Source organism: Rattus norvegicus, chromosome 1 (assembly GCF_036323735.1).
Source record: "Rattus norvegicus strain BN/NHsdMcwi chromosome 1, GRCr8, whole genome shotgun sequence".
In the NCBI taxonomy this organism is placed as follows: Eukaryota; Metazoa; Chordata; class Mammalia; order Rodentia; family Muridae; genus Rattus; species Rattus norvegicus.
The window spans coordinates 173446180-173465224 of NC_086019.1; the positions used below are offsets into that span (position 1 = coordinate 173446180).

At 40.8% G+C, this 19045-nt stretch overlaps 1 protein-coding gene and 1 pseudogene across 3 annotated transcripts; both read right to left on the reverse strand.

Annotated features, from left to right (window-relative positions):
- Window positions 1-1182: 1182 nt before the first annotated feature.
- Window positions 1183-15581, reverse strand: Tmem41b (transmembrane protein 41B). Of its 3 annotated transcripts, NM_001012358.1 has the most exons (7): window positions 15176-15418; window positions 10674-10791; window positions 8803-8931; window positions 6703-6796; window positions 5920-6024; window positions 4954-5092; window positions 1187-2716 (listed from the first exon to the last, which is right to left on the reverse strand). In NM_001012358.1, the coding sequence occupies exons 1-7, from the start codon at window positions 15294-15296 to the stop codon at window positions 2547-2549; spliced, it is 876 nt and encodes a 291-aa protein (NP_001012358.1). In that variant the 5' UTR covers window positions 15297-15418; the 3' UTR covers window positions 1187-2546. The 3 variants fall into 3 exon arrangements, with proteins under 3 accessions (XP_063123491.1, NP_001012358.1, XP_063123492.1); XM_063267422.1 differs by lacking the exons at window positions 1187-2716; window positions 4954-5092 and adding an exon at window positions 6317-6347 and having other exon boundaries at window positions 15176-15581; XM_063267421.1 differs by having other exon boundaries at window positions 1183-6024; window positions 15176-15581.
- LOC120100367 (U2 spliceosomal RNA) lies at window positions 9153-9250 on the reverse strand (annotated as a pseudogene).
- Window positions 15582-19045: the final 3464 nt, after the last annotated feature.

Below are 19045 nucleotides of genomic sequence, written 5' to 3' on the forward strand. Positions count from 1 at the left end.
AAAAACAAGTTAGACACACGCCTTCGACCCCAGCACTTTGGAGGAAGACACTGTGAGTTAGATGCCAGCCTGGTCTATAAATCAAGTCTAGGATGGCCAGGGCTACAGAGAAACCCTGTCTTGAAAAATCAAACTCAAAACAACAATAATAATAATTATATAAAAATTAAAACAATTTTTTAACCAGGATGTTTTTTTAAAATACACTTTGATGAACTAAAACAGAAGCATGTGTTTCTCCAGTGTACTTGTACTCTTCATTTTATCTGACATCATTTAATTAACCTACTTTATTTAGGTTTTTTGAGACAGGTTTTCTCTGTGTAGCCCTGGCTGTCCTGGAACTCAAGAGATTCATCTGCCTCTGCGTCCTGAATGCTGGGACTAAAGGCATGCACCACTGTCACCACCCAGCTAGTTTACATTTATTAAGATCATAGGTATATTACATTCAAGGTAGCAAAGCTCCAGGAAAGTCACGCTAGACTAAGTGACTAAGTGTGGACTGACTAGTTAGCTAGCTGCTCACCTTTCCATTACAGTAGGATGGTCTGTTGGGACTACTAGGAAATCTCTCGTGGCTGTGGTCAAGCCTCAGTCCTAGGGTGCAAGGCCTTGGGATTCATCTCTGGCACCAAAGATAAAGGATCGTGTGTAAAGCTGGACTACCTACATTTGTCATTGTCAAGTCTGTGCCCATGACCAGGTGACATACAGGTGGTTGTGGGGTACAATCTACTGCTGAGTTGAGTTTTTCCTCCCTGAGACAAGGCCTCAGGCACCCAAGCTGTCCACAAGCTCCTTATTCTTCTGCTTCAGCCTTCCAAGCACTGGGCAGTAGTCACAATGCTTCGTCCAAGTTCTTTCTTGACAGTCAAGGGTAAAATGTTAAAACAATGGTTACTCTCTACTGGGAGAAGAAAATATATCCAACTAATGTGGTAGCTCCTGTTGAATGGAGGAAAAACAAAGCAAAGGGAAAGAGTTCATGTACGAGAGGATGGAGAGAATACTCTCGGCACTGAGTAAGCACCATAACCAACCCAAATAAACAGCAGGCTTTCCCCAAAATACAAGCTTTAAAAGTAACAAGAGCTTTATCACTCAGTCTTTGGTCATGAAGAAAGAAAACTTGCTAGACATAACAATTTCACACAAAAGGACACAAGACAAACTACAGTATTGATCAGTATTGTCTTCCTTGTATTTGTAATATATCCACATGTTAATACTGTGACAAAAAAGGATTAGTCCACATTTTGCAGGAGAAACAGGCTTTGAGATGATCAGACTTTGAATAAACACTAGGACTTCCCACTCCACTAAAGCAATTGTTCGACATGCCAACTGGGATCATAGTGCTTTATGCTTCAGGTGGTTTGTCCTGGCACGGAACAGGAGACATACGTAAGCAGCTAAGTCTCTTCCAAGGAACGGTGGAGACACCAATCACCATGTCGAGGTGAGAGGGTAGAAGCTTTGCAGTTGGGAAAGTGTACTAATCAAGTGCTGCCCCAAAGGAGGCCATCAGAGGAAAGGCAACAAAGCAACTGAAGATGTATCATGCATGAAAGGTAATTACAATACATTCTTTAATGAGCAGACAAAAACTGAGGCAAATTTTACAGTCATTGGAACAAAGAAACTAGATTTAATCACTAATGTCCTACTGTCAGTTGTTTCAGTATAAAATAATTAATGTCTAAAAAGTATATGCTTTGAGTATTTACTTTTAGAACCCCTTTTGAGATAATAAAGACACTGTAACAAAATATCATTATCTTAATATACATTATCAACACCAATATGATACAGATATATAATTCTCCTTTTCTATATGTATGGTGGAAATACTGTAAAACCTAGAAAAAAAAAGGATAAAAACAGACTGGCCAGAATTCAAATTATCAGACTAATCCATGATGCAAATTTCTAAGGAAAACTTAAATAACCCATCCTTGCTACATTCGCTGGCCTATGGAAAGTGCTGTCTGAAAAGAGAAAGAAAATGAAAAACTCATTTTTGCTTCAAGTATTCAGTTTGTGCTCTGAATTTTTATTTAATTTAATTCCACTGTTCCTTATTTTAATACAGGGTGTCTTGTGACGTTCTTAAACTAGCAATACTCTGGCCTTAAGTGTCCTGAGCAGCTGGGGTTATAAGTATGTTCCACTGTACCTGAGTTCACTATTTTAGTCATTAGTTAAACAAAAAGGAGAAAAACACTTTAAATGAATCGTTTAGAGTAAGAATTCCAAACCACGCCACTATGAATGATGTCTCAGAGCCAATCCTGGAACAGTGATGTGGAAGGTATCTCTCACAGGTCAGATGACAGCACTTCTCATAGCATGCCAATTTCTGTTCTCCCGTGCCACATACATGCATTATCTATCTCATGGGATATTTTACTTTACAAATCCTTCTTTCAGTTACTGAAGAGATGATTTCCAACATAAAATGAATACACCTGCCGATCCTGAGATGATGGTGGTGGTGTCGGCAGCTGGGGTGATGGTGGTGGTGAACAAAAAGCCATGATTTTTCACTCAAACTTCTGCTTTAGTTTTTTTTGGAAGATGGCTGGCAGAATAGAAAGAAGAGCCAAAATCATCAGAATAAATACCGAGTTCCAGGATACAGCTTCCCCTGCTGTTGTGAGCTGATAAAGAGTTGTTCCCGCCTTAATTGCTACAAAAGAGGGAGGTGCAACACCTAAAATAAAAAACAAAAAAACAGTGAGTGAGGAGCACTGGCAGCCTGTCAAATAAAGGAAAACCACCATTTTCATATGTTCACATGTTTGTGCACACGTATGTGTAAGTACACGATGTGCATGCAGTGCCAATAGAGGCCAGAAGAGGTCATCAGATCTCTAGAGCTAGAGTTAGAGACAGGTGTGAGCCTCCATGTGGCAACCAAATCCAGGTATTCTTGATCACTGAGCCATCTCTCCAGAACCCCAAACCATATTTAAAAAACCAAATCTCTGTGTGCATAAAATGTCTTTCAGGAACTCAGCTATTTGCATTGTGAAGAAAGGATCAGGCATTTAAAGCAGGTAGGTACTCAGCACGCAGGAGGCACTGAATTAAACGCTCATGACACCAGCATTCACTGGACTATATTTTGAAATGATAAGATTACCTGACTCAGACTCAAGGATAACATGGAAGAAAATTAATTTTAGATGTTACTCTTCCTCATACCTTACATGGCTCACTCAGTCCTCCCAACAGCTGTGTGTTAGGTAAAGTGAATTCTTTGTTACGTGCACCAAGATCAAAACTCTCCATGTTGTCTCAATTTAAACTGAACTTAATGTTCAAAAGAACAAGGCAAGCCAGATGGCTCAGTTGAGTCAGCACTTGTTTCGGAAAGAAGCCTAGGGATCTGAGTTCCATCTCTGGAACAAACACAAAAGTAGGAAAAAACCAGGCTGGGTGTGGTGGCACACACTGAATCTCAGAACTTGGGAGGCAGAGGCAGGAGGATCTCTAAGTTCGAGGTCACCCTGGTGTACATAGCAAGTTAATGTTTTAAAAGTTACTCTCGGGGCTGCGAGATAGCTCCACAGTTAAGAGCACCAGCTAGTTTTCCAGAGGACCTGGGTTCAATTCCCAACACCCACATAGCAGCTCACAACTGTCTGTAACTGTCTGGAAGAGCACTGACTGCTCTTCCAGAGGTGCTGAGTTCAAATCCCAGCAACCACATGGTGGCTCGCAACCATCCATAAAGGGATGTGATGCCCTCTTCTGGTGTGTCTGAAGACAGTTACAGTGTACTTATTTATAATAAATAAATCTTTAAAAAAAAAAAAAGTGAGTACTGTAATTCCAACTGCTGTAAGCCACTAAAGCAGGAAATCAAGCTTTGCCTAATCAATTTGTCTCAGAGTAAAAAGTGAAAACAGATAAACAACAGGGCCGGGGTCTAACTTAATGGTAGAGTGTGTGCCCAGTATGCATGAAGCCATAACTCAAGCCCACATACATACTACCAACCCCCTCGCCCCAGCCCAGCCTACCACACAGATGGTCCTGGGTTCCAGCTCTACCTCCAACATAGACAAATAAAAGTAGGAGGTGGGAAGACACTCAGTCTGAGCAGACACAGCAGTTTATGATACAAAGATGGCTCTGTGGTTAACAATACTAGCTGGCTATTCTTGTAGAGGACAGTCAGTTCCCAACATCTATGCGGGGTGGTTCACAAATGCCCAGAGCTCCAGCCTCTGGCCTGCCCAGCTAGCACATCCACATGCATATACTCTCACAAAGACACATAATTAAAAATAAATTAAAAAACAAAACAAAAACAAGTAAGCCACAAAAAAAAAAAAGACCTCACAAGCATTAAACATTAAGCTTTAGTAAATATTCAATACATAAAAAACCTACAAGCTGAATCAAGCAAATTTTTTTTTTTTGGAGCTGAGGACTGAACCCAGGGCCTCACCGTTGCTAGGCAAGCGCTTTACCACTGAGCTAAATCCCCAACCCCTCAAGCAATTTAAAATGTAAAGAAAAACAATAGTCTTCCTAAAGAAAGGTGAAAGTCACAAAATTAATTTAAAAGAAAAAATTTTTTATCAAGCCCAGAGCTTGGTAAGTAGGCACGTGCTCAACCCTCTTAAGTGAACTGTTATGTCCACTTAATTTCAAAATCTGGTATCGATTCCTTGATGTTGATCTTGTTTCCCCTAGACTTAATTACGGTGAGGGGGTTCTGCTTAATCTCACATTATTAAAATAATATCTAGTAGAAAGTGCTCATTTTTAAAGAGGTAACACATTACAACACACTGAACAAGCTATGTATCTAGGCCAGGCTTTGTCCCCAAGAGTTATATATGGTCCTGGTGATTTTGCAAACAGCAGGCAATCTAGGCCAGCTGGATAGGACATGCACCCAATGAGTTGTCAGACAACATGAGTCAGAGGTCTTACCTAGAAAAGTGCCAATAAAAAACACTTTCAATGGTACATTTATCACAGGAGATGTAATATTAATAAACCAATTAGGCAGAAACGGTGTGATTCTCAAAAATATAATATAGTTAATAAGATGTTCTCTATGACGCTCTACCTGTTTTAAGAAAAAAAAATTATCAGTTAAGACCAATCTTCAAAGTAAGTAAGTTGTTTAAATAAAATACCTTAAACTCTCCCCCAAGACACATCACAATTTACCCAACAGGAAAACAATGTATGTTTTCTGGGGATATAGCTCAGTGGTATAACTTTTGCTTACCACATGCAAGACCAAGGACCAGAGGCTGGAGAGTAAATACTAATTACTTGTCTATCTGCATAACTGGCAAAGTCACTAATATACAAAACAGCTATTCCAAAGAAGAGTGTGTATGTAAATCTAGTAACAAAAAGGGCACTAGATTCAAAGTCTAAACTGAAAGTCTAGCCAGAGATTTCAGATTTACAAATGTTTTATAAATAAATGATCACAAATTCAAGTAAAATATAAAACATTCTTCTCTAAAACAAGGAGCTAAGGCAGGATAATCTCTATATTTCCTTTAAGATGTAATTATTTCTTCTGATCTTTTTATAAAAATAGAATTCTCTCCACTATGATTTAAAAGTAAAAATGCTCCCATCAACTATGACAATGGTGAAGCCTAGGTCTCTACTTGCTGGAGCTAGTAAAGGTGATGGCGATGGGGACGTGGGGCTCGGCTGGAAGAGTCTACTGAAAGGTATTCTTGGAGTTGTTTGTGATTTGATCCCACCCAGGATCCTGTGGGGTTCCTCTTTGCCATATGTGAATATAATCAAAACATACTGTATAAAATTCTCAAATACCAAATTTTTAAAACAATTTTCTTGTAACATTATTCTTTTAAATGATGACAAAACCAAAGAACCACAAAGAAACAAACTAAAGTTTATAGCTACCTGCTGTGACCACTTCACTGCCTTCTCTGTTAGGTACTTGTATACAACGGGTCTTCCAACTAAGTAGGAGAGCATGTAGCAGAATGAGGCACCAAGTCCAGAGCACTGGAAAACAAGAAGTCTCATGTATCCTGTCTACTCCCATCTCATTCCTGTAGATGCATTTACTTAATTTATCTCTTTTAGAGCCAGGCAAGTTAGCCCATCTGAAAACCCATTTGATCTAGTCCTTTCTCAAACTAACTCAAACAAGATCAGTTAAAATAAACTGGCATTTGTGATTACACTTTTACCAAACCCTGTAATTACTTCTAGCCTTTAGCTTAAGAATAAGAAGCCATTCCCACCCCCTACTATAGCTATGCATAAAGACACTATCCCCAGCCCAGGGACTCACTGTGTCCACTACACTCTTAAGTCCATCTGACCTACAAAAGACAACAGAAAGAAAGGCTATGTAATGTAACTGCAAGTAAGTCTACAGGACCCTCATTCTAGGAAAATCAAACTCTTCAGAGCTCCTTATGAGACCGAACAAAACTACATTAACATTAGCGCCTTGAGGGTTGGGGATTTAGCTCAGCGGTAGAGCGCTTGCCTAGCACATGCAAGGCCCTGGGTTCAGTCCCCAGCTCCGAAAAAGAAAAAAAGAAAAAAAAGAAAAACATTAGCGCCTTGAAAACTGACGACGTAAGAGGAGATTGCCCACCAGAGCTAGGCTGCCATTATCATCCCCGATGTTCTACCTATTTTCATATCTCCAAATTCATTTCATGTACTTACCAAGCAAACAAGGAATAAGGCAAGTGGGAAGGGATAAAGAAACCCGGAGAGTATACTGAGGAATATGGAACCTGGGATAGCAAATGTTTGCAGACTGTTAACTTGTAAGTTAAGGATTAAAACATAATGAAGTGGAAGTTTTACAATATAAAGTTGACATAACATTACAATACAGAAACTGTGGTAATAGCCCCAGAGTAAGGTCAGGTGGGTTTTTCTACTTGTGGTATCACAGCTGCACTAAAACAAGTTGTTTATTGTAGAGATTCTGGCTATCTGTTTTGGGGATTAGCAATACCCAACCTACAGTAAAGGACAATGTAAAATCATAATCAAATGTCTAAAAGGTAAGTAAGTTGCTAGGCAGAATGCCTCTAGCTCCAAGCTAGATACCCATTAACAAATGATATAAAATGCTGTAAGCAAATAAATACAACATTGGTAAGATTATGTTGAGAGGAACTCTAAGACAAATGTCCCCAACAGGCACCAGGCAGAGACAAACTGGGTGGCTCAGCCAGGAAATTTAGTAATGTCTCTTTTTCTTTTTTTTTTTTTTCCCCCGGAGCTGGGGACCAAACCCAGGGCCTTGCGCTTGCTAGACAAGCGCTCTACCACTGAGCTAAATCCCCAACCCTTCTTAATACTCAAAAGACATGAACTTAGCACAAACTTACCATTTTCAAAAAACTGGTTAAATGAACGAACACTACAATTAAGATACAAAACCTTAAAATTATAGCCAAAAAAAAGAATAAAATAAAGGGGCTGGAGAGATAGCTCAGTGGTTGAGTACTGGCTATTCTTCCAGAGGACCTGGGTTCAAGTCCCAGCACCTATACATCTATGAGGTAGAAACAAAAGGACAGGAGTTTACTGTCATTACTGGCCACACAGCAAGCTTAAGAGCAGCCTGGGTTATATGTGTCTCTATTTCTCTCTGTGTAACAGCCCTGACTGTCCCAGAACTCTTTGTTAAACAGGTTGGCCTTAAACGCAGAGAACCACTCAACTCTGCCTCTGGAGTACTGGCTGGCATTAATGAACTGTAATGTTTGAGAGCTGAAGAACTAGAGTTCCAGGCTGGCAAAAGTTGAATTATAACCTAATAAAGCAAATAATTTATTTTTAAAAAAATGTATCGGGGCTGGGGATTTAGCTCAGTGGTAGAGCGCTTACCTAGGAAGCGCAAGGCCCTGGGTTCGGTCCCCAGCTCCGAAAAAAAGAACCAAAAGAAAAAAAAAAATGTATCAACCTCCAGTGCTTAGCCCACTCGTCGTTAGAGAAGTTTGCTCCAGCAGCTGATGGGAGCAGACGCAGAAACGCACAGTCAAACATTAGCTGGGGCTCAAGAACACCTGCAGAAAAGGGAGAGGAAGGACTGTAGCTGCCAGAGGGGCTGAGGCACCACAAGAACACAGCCCACAGGACTCACGGGGGCTCAGAGACTGAAACACCCATTATGGAGCCTGTATGGATCTGCAATAGGCCCCCTGCATACATGCTATGGTTGCTTGTGGGACTCCTCGCAGTGGGGTGGAGGTGTCTGACTGCTGCCTGCTCTTGGGACCCTTTCCTCCTATTGTGTTGCTTCATCCGGCCTTGCTATGAGGGTCTGTGACTAGTCCTACTGCATCTTGGGATGCCATGTTTGGTTGCTATCCCTGGGAGGCCTGCTCTTTTCTAAAGGGAACAGATGTGAAATGGCTATGAAGGACACAGAAGGTTAGGGGAACTGGGAAGAATGGAGGGAGGGCAAACTGCAGCCATAATGCACTGTTCCAGGCTGAGACCCTGTTTCAAAATACACCAAACCCCATTTTATTTATTTTAAATATTAATTTACTGGGGTGTGTATGTGTAAGGGCATAAGTGACATGTGGAGGTCAGAGGACAACTTTTAGGAGCAGGTTCTCTCCTACCATGTGATCCTAGGCATCAAACCCAGGACACCATGCTGGTTTGCTAGCAGGTGCCTTTACCTGAAGCCATCTCTTTGCTCCCTGCATTATCATTTTGAAAGGAAAACAGTCATCACTTCTAACCTTTGGAAACTTTTCTTGAATAAACTAGAAAATATTTTTTCAGATAAAAGGATACAAAATATATGTAGCAAAATAAGCAACCAATACTTGTACATAAAAGGTGTCCTTATATTTGGAAAGAACTTTTCCTAGAGCCTTGGCGTCATCCATATCTCTCGGAACCTTCATATTCACTCTCTCTTCCCTAAAGAAAAATAATAATGTAAAAAAATAAAAAATAAAAATGAGAGTTCCATGATAAAAATCAAAATGATGCAAAGCAATTGATCTGTAATAGGGACAAATTCACATTATTTTAATCTCAACAGTCTAAGCAAACATACACAAATTAAAATTAAAAATGATACAAATCAAAAATTAAATACATCCCTTTTAATATTGGCTTAAATTTTAAATTAAACATTAAGAAAGTAACCATTAGCATTAACATATTGAAAACATATTTAACATTATTTTGGGTAATGATTCTACACTTGATCTTAGCCAAAAGGCCGAGAAGCGATTGGGTAATGTTTCTAAAGTCAATAATCCTTTATATTGAGAATTATAAACTTTATATAGCAGAAACATATTCCAGGTCAAAGTTCAGGAAAACTGCTCTCTTCATTCCCTCCAGAGACCGGCTCATTAGGTAGGCTCGGCTGGTTCGGATTCGGAATGCCCTATATAGACTGCACTAGTCTCGTCTCACACAGGCTTTTTCTGGTTTTTTTTTTTTTTGGAGCCGGGGACTGAACCCAGGGCCTTGTGCTTGCTAGGCAAGTGCTCTACCACTAAGCTAAATCCCCAACCCCGCTTTTTCTGTTTTTTAAGACAGGGTTTCTCTATGCAACAGCCCTGGTTGTCTTGGAACTCTAATACTAGGGTTGCCTCAAACTCAGAGATCCACCTGATTCTGCCTCCCAAGTGCTAGAACCAAGGGCATGTGACACCATTTCTGCCAGGTATCCCGTGTATTGTGAGGAAGAGGTGGCTACTGGTGGAGTAGTGAGAAGGGCTGAGGGTCAGTGGGTTGGGTGGGTGGAGGTATGTTCTTTTGAGCCCTGGCTTAAGCTCTTATCTAGCAGTGGTGAGAGATAGGGCTTCTATTCAGAGGAATGCTGGGATTAAAGATGTATGTGCTGCCAAAGCCTGGCAAAACAATTTTTTAATTAGGGAACTAGTTCTATAAAAGCCCAAAATAAAAGTCAAGGCAATTTTCTAGCTTGAAAAGCCTTTGATAATCCTTGGATCTGGACTATTAGCCTTCCTACCGTTCCTCAGGAGACCAGGTTAGTCTCAACTCAGGGATACACCTACCTTCTCCTCTGCCCTGGAGTAGTGAAAGGTTATGTACCACCACTATTTGCCTACCCAACCCCTTTTTAGATTTACTTTATGTATATGAATACATTTTTGCTATCTTCAAACACACCAGAAGAGGGCATCGGATCTTATCACAGATGGTTGTGAGCTACCATATAAGTGATGAGAATTGAACTCAGGACCTCTAGAAGAGCAGTAGTGCTCTTAAGAGCTAAGCCAACTCTCCACCCCTCCTACCCTTTCCTTAAAGAAACGAAGGAAGGAGGACTGAGGTGTATCTGCTGTAGTTTGCTTGCCTAACACACAGGAACACTGGACCAAAACCTGGGATGGTGGACACACCTGCAATCTCAGACTAGGGAGGTAGAGACAGCAGAACTACATGTTCAAAAAGTTTAAATCAAAGAGAAGCTAAGAGAATCTCTGAAAAAAAAAACAATGGGCAGGAAGGCAAGAAGGAAGTCAACCAGAAAATCTGAACAGTGCTTATGGACTTGCTATATGGACAAGAGCTAGTACACAAGCACCATAATAGCTCTGTTGCTAATGGAAATTTAGCTTTTAACTCATATCATGTCTAAAATATCTAGACATTTTCAGTTTCTTTTGTGGCATACTTACTCACTAAGCTGAGGGAAATTTTTATACACCAAAAACATAACAAAAGCTGCACATGAAAAAATGGACACCAGTATAAGGAGTGACGTTCTTGCTGACCCAGCTTCCACACAAGGCTTTTCTGAAAAGAAAAAGTATACAGTAAACAGTGCTGATGATTGTGATTCGGTAATGCTCCTGCGTAATTCTATGAAAGCTAAAAGCTAGCACGCAGTGCACCTAGTTATAAGTCTCTTTATAATTTCCATGTAAGTCTGTACTATGATGCATACTACTGTCTTTCCACACCTGTATTAGACACGTGCTCTTAGCTCTTACAGCAATCATGCCTGCACTTGAATGCATTAGCGTCTAAATCTTTCTCCCAGGTCAAAGGTACTGCCTGAGAAAGAATCATGCTTCATCACCCTACAAGTCCACATACTTTCTCTGCTTCACTATGGGCTATCACGACAAACAGGAATCCTGTCATAACACTCTCCAAATGATTAACACATTCTTTCAAGACATTAATTCTACATTTTTCCCAATTACTTTTACTCCTACTAGCGAACTCCCGTCTATTCCAAGATCTGTTTACAAAAATCAACTTCCTTTGTCTTATCTTTTTGTTAAATGCTAACAGACTTCTAGATATTACTTACTCTGTGAATTGTTTCTATTCATTGACATCTTCAATTTTTGCCTCTTGTAAGCACTTTTTTCCTAACTTCTATATAGAGCCTCAGCACTCAGGGAGGCAGAAGCACATGGATCTCTGTAAGTCCCGGGCCAGTCTGGTCCATAGGATGAGTTCACATTCAGTCAGTGAAACACAGTAAGAATCAGAGATAGATAGACAGACAGACAAGCCTCAAAAATAAAAATTAACCATATTGAACTTCTACATTTTGGGGGGTTTTAAGATGGTTTCATGTAGACGAGGCTGGCCTACAACTCAAAAATGTAATCAAAGGTGACCTTTGAACCTATCTACCTGCATCTAATGTAGGTAAAACACAAACAAACCCCAAAACAAGAAAAGAAGCAAAGGGGAAAAGAAAAACCCAAAACCTCACATATACAAAAGACCACACTGATGGTGGTCTGTTTGCAATCCTAGACAGGACTATTGCCAAAAGATGAAGACCAGTCAGTCTGGTCCACACAGTGAGCTTTAGACTTGGTCTAAGTGATAAGATTTTGTTATGCAAAGAAATGTCATGGCCTGGTATATAGTGGCCCACTCTTGAGGAAAAAGGGATCTCCAGGTCAGTTCCAGATACATAGAGACTATCTTAAAAGTGAACAAAAACCATTCACTAAAGTGTTACAGAATCTGTAAGAAGGTACTTTTCAATCCACGGCTATTAGAATATTTACTTCTCTGATTTTGTGGGGGTTGGGGGATGGCAGGTGCTATCTACAATTAACAAAAATTGTTTTTTCTAATCCTAGAAAATTGTTTGCTAATTAGTTACTACTAATGGCACCATGACAAGCATAATACCAAGTAAACTAAATCTTATCACAATTCCTAACATTAGGAAAAGGCAGAAGTGGGAAAAAGAATTAAGTCATTTATAAACAAGATGAATTTTAAAAAACATCCTTTTGCCTAATATAATCTGATACCAGGTCAAATAGACTAGCCTAATCTGCCACTCAACATGGCTGACAAACTAACCTCTTTACTGACACATAAAGGGGTCACACTAACCTTCAGGCCTGTTCCCCCTAGGCCCACATTCCTTTGCCTTATCCTTCACTATCCAGGGGGCACATCGCACATCTCTACCCTTTAGCTTATGTGAATGTGGTTTTCAAGTCATTAGATAAAAGAAACCACCATAAAGGCACTCTGGAAGGTTTGGGGTATCATCATCATCATCATCATCATCATCATCATCATCATCATCAATTCTAAGGGGGAACAACAACAAAATATAAACAAACCCACCCAACCTGAGACCATCTCAAGCAATATGACAATTATTTAGCTACATCTATACCCAAATACAAATACAAGTAAGAGGCAAACTAGAGTACGACAGTTATTTCCACTGTGTATTACTTTTTAAAAAGATTTTATTATTTGTGTGGGGGTGGGGGTGAGTGCATGTCACCCAGAAGATGGTCCTAGATTAACTGGAGTTAGATTGTGATGAGCTGACATGTACATGTTGGGAACCAGGGTCTTGTCCAAGAGCAGCCAGTGTGCTTAACCACTGAGGCTTTCCAGCTAACCATCTTTCCAGCCTTTCCATTACATTTTCATTTAAAAAAAATCTTTTTTTGTTGTACACTGTTGTCTGCAGACACACCAGAAGAAGGCATCAGATGGTTGTGAGCCACCATGTGGTTGAAGGGAATTAAACTTAGGACCTTTCAAAGAGCAGTTGGTGCTCTTAACCGCTGAGCCATTTCCCCAGCCCTCCACTACATAGTCTTACAAGCCCACTGTTTTGGCCATGAGTAGCAATGGAAGACAGCAGTGTGAGTGAGATGCAAACAACTCAATGGCTATTTGTTCTAATCACTTCAGATGTGTGAATGTCAAAGGCATGTAAAAGGATGCCATCATTACAGTTGCTGAACAGCAACGAATGCTTCGCCATTACAAATATCAAAGCACTTACATTTTCCCCCTTAAAACTATATTTAAGGGCTGGAGAGATGGCTCAGCAGTTAATTAAGAGCACTGTCTGCTCTTCCAGAGGTCCTGAGTTCACTTCCCAGAAACCACATGGTGGCTCACAACCATCTGTAATGGAATCTGATGCCCTCTTCTGGTGTGTCTGAAACAGTGTACTCACATACATTAAATAAACAAATCTTAAAAAAAGAAAAAAAGAAAAAAGAAAAAAGAAAAAACACAACTATAGGGGTTGGGGATTTAGCTCAGTGTTAGAGCACTTGCCTAGCAAGCACAAGGCCCTGGGTTCCATCCCCAGCTCCGAAAAAAAGAAAAACAAAACAAAACAAAACAAACAAAAAAAAATCACAACTATATTTAAAGAACCAAGAAATTTCAGGTTAGTGTATAAGGCTAAAGCACCTTATGAATGGGTCTCCTTACTACTTAGTACTTTGTTGGGTGTTTTGGTTTTTGGTTCATTTGTTTGTTTTTTTTTGTTTTTTTGTTTTTTTTTTTTTTTTGTGGTTCTTTTTTTCGGAGCTGGGGACCGAACCCAGGGCCTTGTGCTTCCTAGGCAAGCGCTCTACCACTGAGCTAAATCCCCAGCCCCCATTTGTTTGTTTTGAGACAGGGTTTCTCCTTGTAACTTACCTGGCTGTCCTGAAACTCTTTTTTGGTTCTTTTTTCGGAGCTGGGGAACGAACCCAGGGCCTTGAGCTTCCTAGGCAAGCGCTCTACCACTGAGCTAAATCCCCAACCCCCCAGAAACTCTTTTGTAAACCAGACTGACTCAATAGAGAGCCATCTGCCTCTGTCTCCAGAATAATGGGATTAAAAGCGTGTGCCACCATTTCGAAGGAGCCACGCTTAGGTGAACTGTTTTGTTTACTCCACACATCAGCCAATTAAGCAGATTTAAAATTAATTTAATTAAAATTTTAATATTATTTTAATATAAATTTAAAAATTATTTTTGAATTAAAATAATTTTTAAATTAAAATTCAGATACTTTTTCAAAGTTACAAATCCATCTCTGCAGGTGGCCCACTCCTTTAATCCCAGTACTCAGAAAATTAAGGCTGGTGGATCTCAGAGTTCCAAATTAGCTTGGCCTACGGAACAGACAAGGTCTTTAAAAAAGAAAAAAAAAAAAAAAACTGAAATTGTAGTGCCCGCCTTGGATCCCAGTACTTGAGAGGCCGAAGCTGGCGAATCTTTGCCTTAGAGGACAGCCTGATCTACAGAGCAAGTCCTCCAGTACAGCCAGAGCTACACGGAGAAACTTGGTTTGCAAACATATCAAACAAACAAATTTAAGTTACAAACCAAGGTAAACGAAAACACAAGATCTGAAAATTTTGGTTTTTCCAAACAGGGTTTTTCTGTGTAACCCTGGCTGCACAGGAATTCGCTAAGAAGACCAAATTGGCCCCGAGCTTGCCTCTGCCTCCGGAGAGCCCTGCACCACCAGGCTAGAATCTGACACTTGCAATTGGCACCTGGAAGGGCAAGTCATTGCCCTTAATGACAACCTTAGTGTGGCTCTGTGACTCTACACAAGTCATGTAGCTGCATAGCCCTCAATATACTCATCTGTAAAAGGATGCAATGGAAGCTCAAGTCTCTTAAACACCTGTCTGGGTAGCCTGGGTAAAAACATTTCTATTCAGTGTCACAACAAGTCGGGATCACTGGTTCCTTTAACTAAAGTCTATTGAGAAAGTACCTACTAGGAGTCTAGCACTCTGTCGTGTGGGGTCCCCTGCCAAGTACACGACTCTCTTGCTGAGATCTTTAGGCACTGAAAGGTCCCTCTTTCCCTACGACCTGCACCATGAGATCCTAGTCTTTGGGATAGCCTCAACTCTAATCCGCAGGTCCACTCACCTTTCAGATGATCTTTGTTGCCTGGAGCAGCGGAACCCTGCGTCCCCACTGCCCGGTCCCCCGCTGGGGTCGAGTGCAGCATCTCGGTCTGCGATCGCTCGGCGACTCTGCCTTTCGCCATGGCTGCTGCAGGGGGCCGTAAAGAGCTCCCAGCGGTGCCGCACCCCCTTGAACGATTAAAGCTCCTCCCGCAGCTTCCTTTTCAACACCCGGGCGCACCGCACAGCCACTTCCGGCACGACCCCCTCACCTGAGACGACCTCGAAAACTTGACAGTCAGCGGAGCCTTCCAGAGATATCAGGTGAGGGCCCGCCCAGAACCGCCCACGAGCCTCGCGCGCGCCCGCACGCCCAGTAACCGCGAGACAAGTCAGGGCCGACCCCGCCCCCTCCGGGGGCCCCGCCCACCTCACTCGAGCAGGGCGCATGAGCAGTCGCATTGGCAAGTCATGGGTCTGCGGCCTAAGGACCGATTTCTCTGCGCAGCTTACGTCACGCGGAAGTGAGGCCTTGAGTACTTCAGACTCTTTGTTCCGCCGACCGGAAGTGTCTGCGCGCTACTAGTTGGTGTTTCCTGCTTGAAGATTCTGTAGGTTCCGCAGCAAGTGATTGACAAACACAGTGGTCTTAAGAGCGCTTAAAATTTTAAACCTAAGACAAACGTACCTGAATCTCAAAAAATTGGGGCCCAGGGAAAGGTGCAACCTACGAAGGTCACAGAGTGGCAGAAATGAGTTAAGAGTCCAGGTTTTCTGATTCAAAACAAATGCTTTCCCGCCATCAACTCACCTGTCACAAGTAAATTTCACCCTTACTCATTACATTTTGGCGTTTCCTGAGCCAAAGTATAGCTTCTTTTTTTTTTTTTTCTTTTTTTCAGAGCTGGGGACCGAACCCAGGGCCTTGTGCTTCCTAGGTAAGCGCTCTACCACTGAGCTAAATCCCCAACCCCCAAAGTATAGCTTCTTGACATTTTTCTACTCCCACCCCTCAAAAGAGCTATCCAGCTTCTCACTGGTAAGTCTATTAGAGAACCCCTCTTTTTAAGTTTTAGGATTTTTTTTTGTTGTTGTTGTTCTTGTTGTCGATGTACTCCTAGACCTTGGGCATGCAAACCACACCATTCTGTTGCTGAGTTATGCCCCTATCCAATTAACTTCTTTTTTCCCCCGTTATCTTCTTTAAAAGCAGATATCAAAGGTAATATGGAGAATTTCTTCGTGAAAACAACTTGGCAGTCTATTTTTAAATTTGGACAAAAAGGGGAGTGGGAAATTGGATTGTTCCTATCCGATAGTTACACTTATAAGAAATAATCTGACATCTGGAGAGTTGGCATGGCAGCTCAGTGAGTAGAGGTATTTGTCTCTAAACTTAACAGTCTGAATTCGGTCTCTGAGACTCACATGGCGGTAGGTGAGAACCAACTTTTGTAAGTTTTCCTCCAATTTTGACATGACATTCATGCATATACACAATAATATGTGTAGTATTAAAATTAAAAAGAGGGTTGGGGATTTAGCTCAGTGGTAGTGCGCTTGCCTAGCAAGCGCAAGGCCCTGGGTTCGGTCCCCAGCTCCGGAAAAAAAAAAAAAAGAAAAAAAATTAAAAAGAAGGAAAAACTCATAAAAAGTAAACAGAGGAGTCATATGTTAGTATGGTAGTTGTCAACACAAAACAACTCTCACCCCAAGGGAATAAGAATTTATTCTAGTTACAGGATAAAACTAAGTTATTAAATGCATTGGTAGGATAGAACATGTTGTATCCTTTTAATTTTAATCCCAGCACTCAAGAGGCAGAGGAACTCTGAGTTCCAAGCTAAACTGGACTATATTCGAGTTCCAGAACAGCCACCACTGCATAGTAAAATTCTGTTTCAAAAACAAAAACAAAAACAAAAAAAAACCTATGCAAACAAAAACAGGGTCTAGAGTGTTGGCTTTGTGGTTAAGAGTATTTGCTGTTCTTCCAGAGAATCTGGGTTTGATTCTCATCTCCCACAATAGGAAGTCCACAACTGCCTATAACTCCAGCTCCAAATGACCAGGTACCCTCTTTCGTCCTCCTTCATAACCTCAGCACACATGGGGCACAGACAAACATGCAGGCACTCACTCATAAACATAATATAATAAAATCTTAAAAATGTATATACTCGTAGAAACATTAGGTAACGGGTTTGCAACATAGTGAGGGAAATCTCATCTATAAGTTTCAAATAGTATCTGCTGATATTCTTAGCTTTTGATTGATAGAAGCTTGTTAGATATTGTTAATTCATTCAAAAAAGTTTTTTTCTGATAATCACAAAATGATAGGTTAAAAACAGAGTGAATGCCTTTTTTTTTTCTTTTCCTGGTTTTTCAAGACGGTTTCTCTATGTAGTCCTGGCTGTCCTGGAACTCACTTTGTAGACCAGGCTGGCCTCAAAATGAGATACACCTGCCTCTGTCTCTCCTCAGTGCTGAGATTAAAAGTTAGCACTTCAGTGACTGGCTTTCGACTCTGGATCTACTGCCTGCCAACTGTCCATAGTCATGATGTTCTAATCCATTAGTCAACTGCATACTATTTACTATTGGTTTGGGTTCCCCTACGTCCTGGGAAATTCGGTTCACAGAAATTTAATCCAACACTGAAAAAAATTTTTTAAAATGGTTGAGTAAACTCTGTAAAACCCATTCACTGAAATACTTTGTTTTTACTGATGGAAATTGAACCCAGAGTCTTCTGTATAATAAGTATATACCTACTAGGGAGTTAAATTCTAACCCCAACCAGGACTGTTGATGTGTACACCTTTTACGTACATATATTTAGGCTTTCCATTAATAACCCCTCTTAATCTCTTATTAAATCTTCATTAAAGTCATAAAGCCAGCCATGTGGCTCAAGTTTGTAATCTCAACACTTGTGAAGTAGAGGCAGAAGGCTCAGGAATTGAAGATCATCCCCTACTACATGGTGAATTGTAGCTAACCCAAGCTGTATGAGACCGCCTCAAAAAAGTGAAACAAGAAGAGCTCAATAAATGTGATACCCTACCCTTGTCATTATAGCTCAAGAGTCAGTAGCCATTCTCATCTCTATAGTGAGTTTGAGGCCAGCCAATGCTACATGAAGTCCTAGAGGGGAATAGACAGGTAGAGAGGGTTGGGGACATTCGAGAAAAACCTGTAAATTGCTGTTGTTGGAACCTTCAATCATAAGGCTTGGCTCCTAGTCCAAACATTTGCCCTAAATAAGAGAAAACCACTGGTGACATAATCAGTGGATAAAGGTCATCACTGACAACCTGAATTGGATCCCAGGACCCACAAGGTTTAAGGAAAGAACTAATTTATATACATTGTCCTCTGATCTCCACACTAATGCAGTGTCATGAGTGTACATGTACACAACAAATATATAAAAGAAAAGGTGGGCTAGGAATTTGGTAGTGTGCTGGACTAAAGTGTGGGGCCCAAGGTGCAATCCCTAGTACTTCAAAACAACAAAAGAGGCAGAAAGGTTGTTTAGTTCAGTGGTGGACCACTTGTCCAGTAAACACAAGGCCAAATAGCAAAAAGTGCAGTTGTAGTGAAAAATAAAGAAAATTTACTAAAAAGTAAATTCAATACTGAGCATGAACTACAAAAAAGGGAAGAAAGAAAGAAAGAAAGAAAAGGAGGAGAAGAGGAGAAAGAAGTTGAAAGGAGGAGGAGCATGATGATGAAGATGATGAAGATGGTGATGACAATGACAAGAGAGAGCTCCTGGGGTGGGGAGATAGTCAACTAAGAAGCACAAGAGAGAGGTGGTGACACACGCCTTTAATCCCTGCACTTGGGAGACAGAAACAGGCAGATCTCTGTGAGTTTGAAGCCA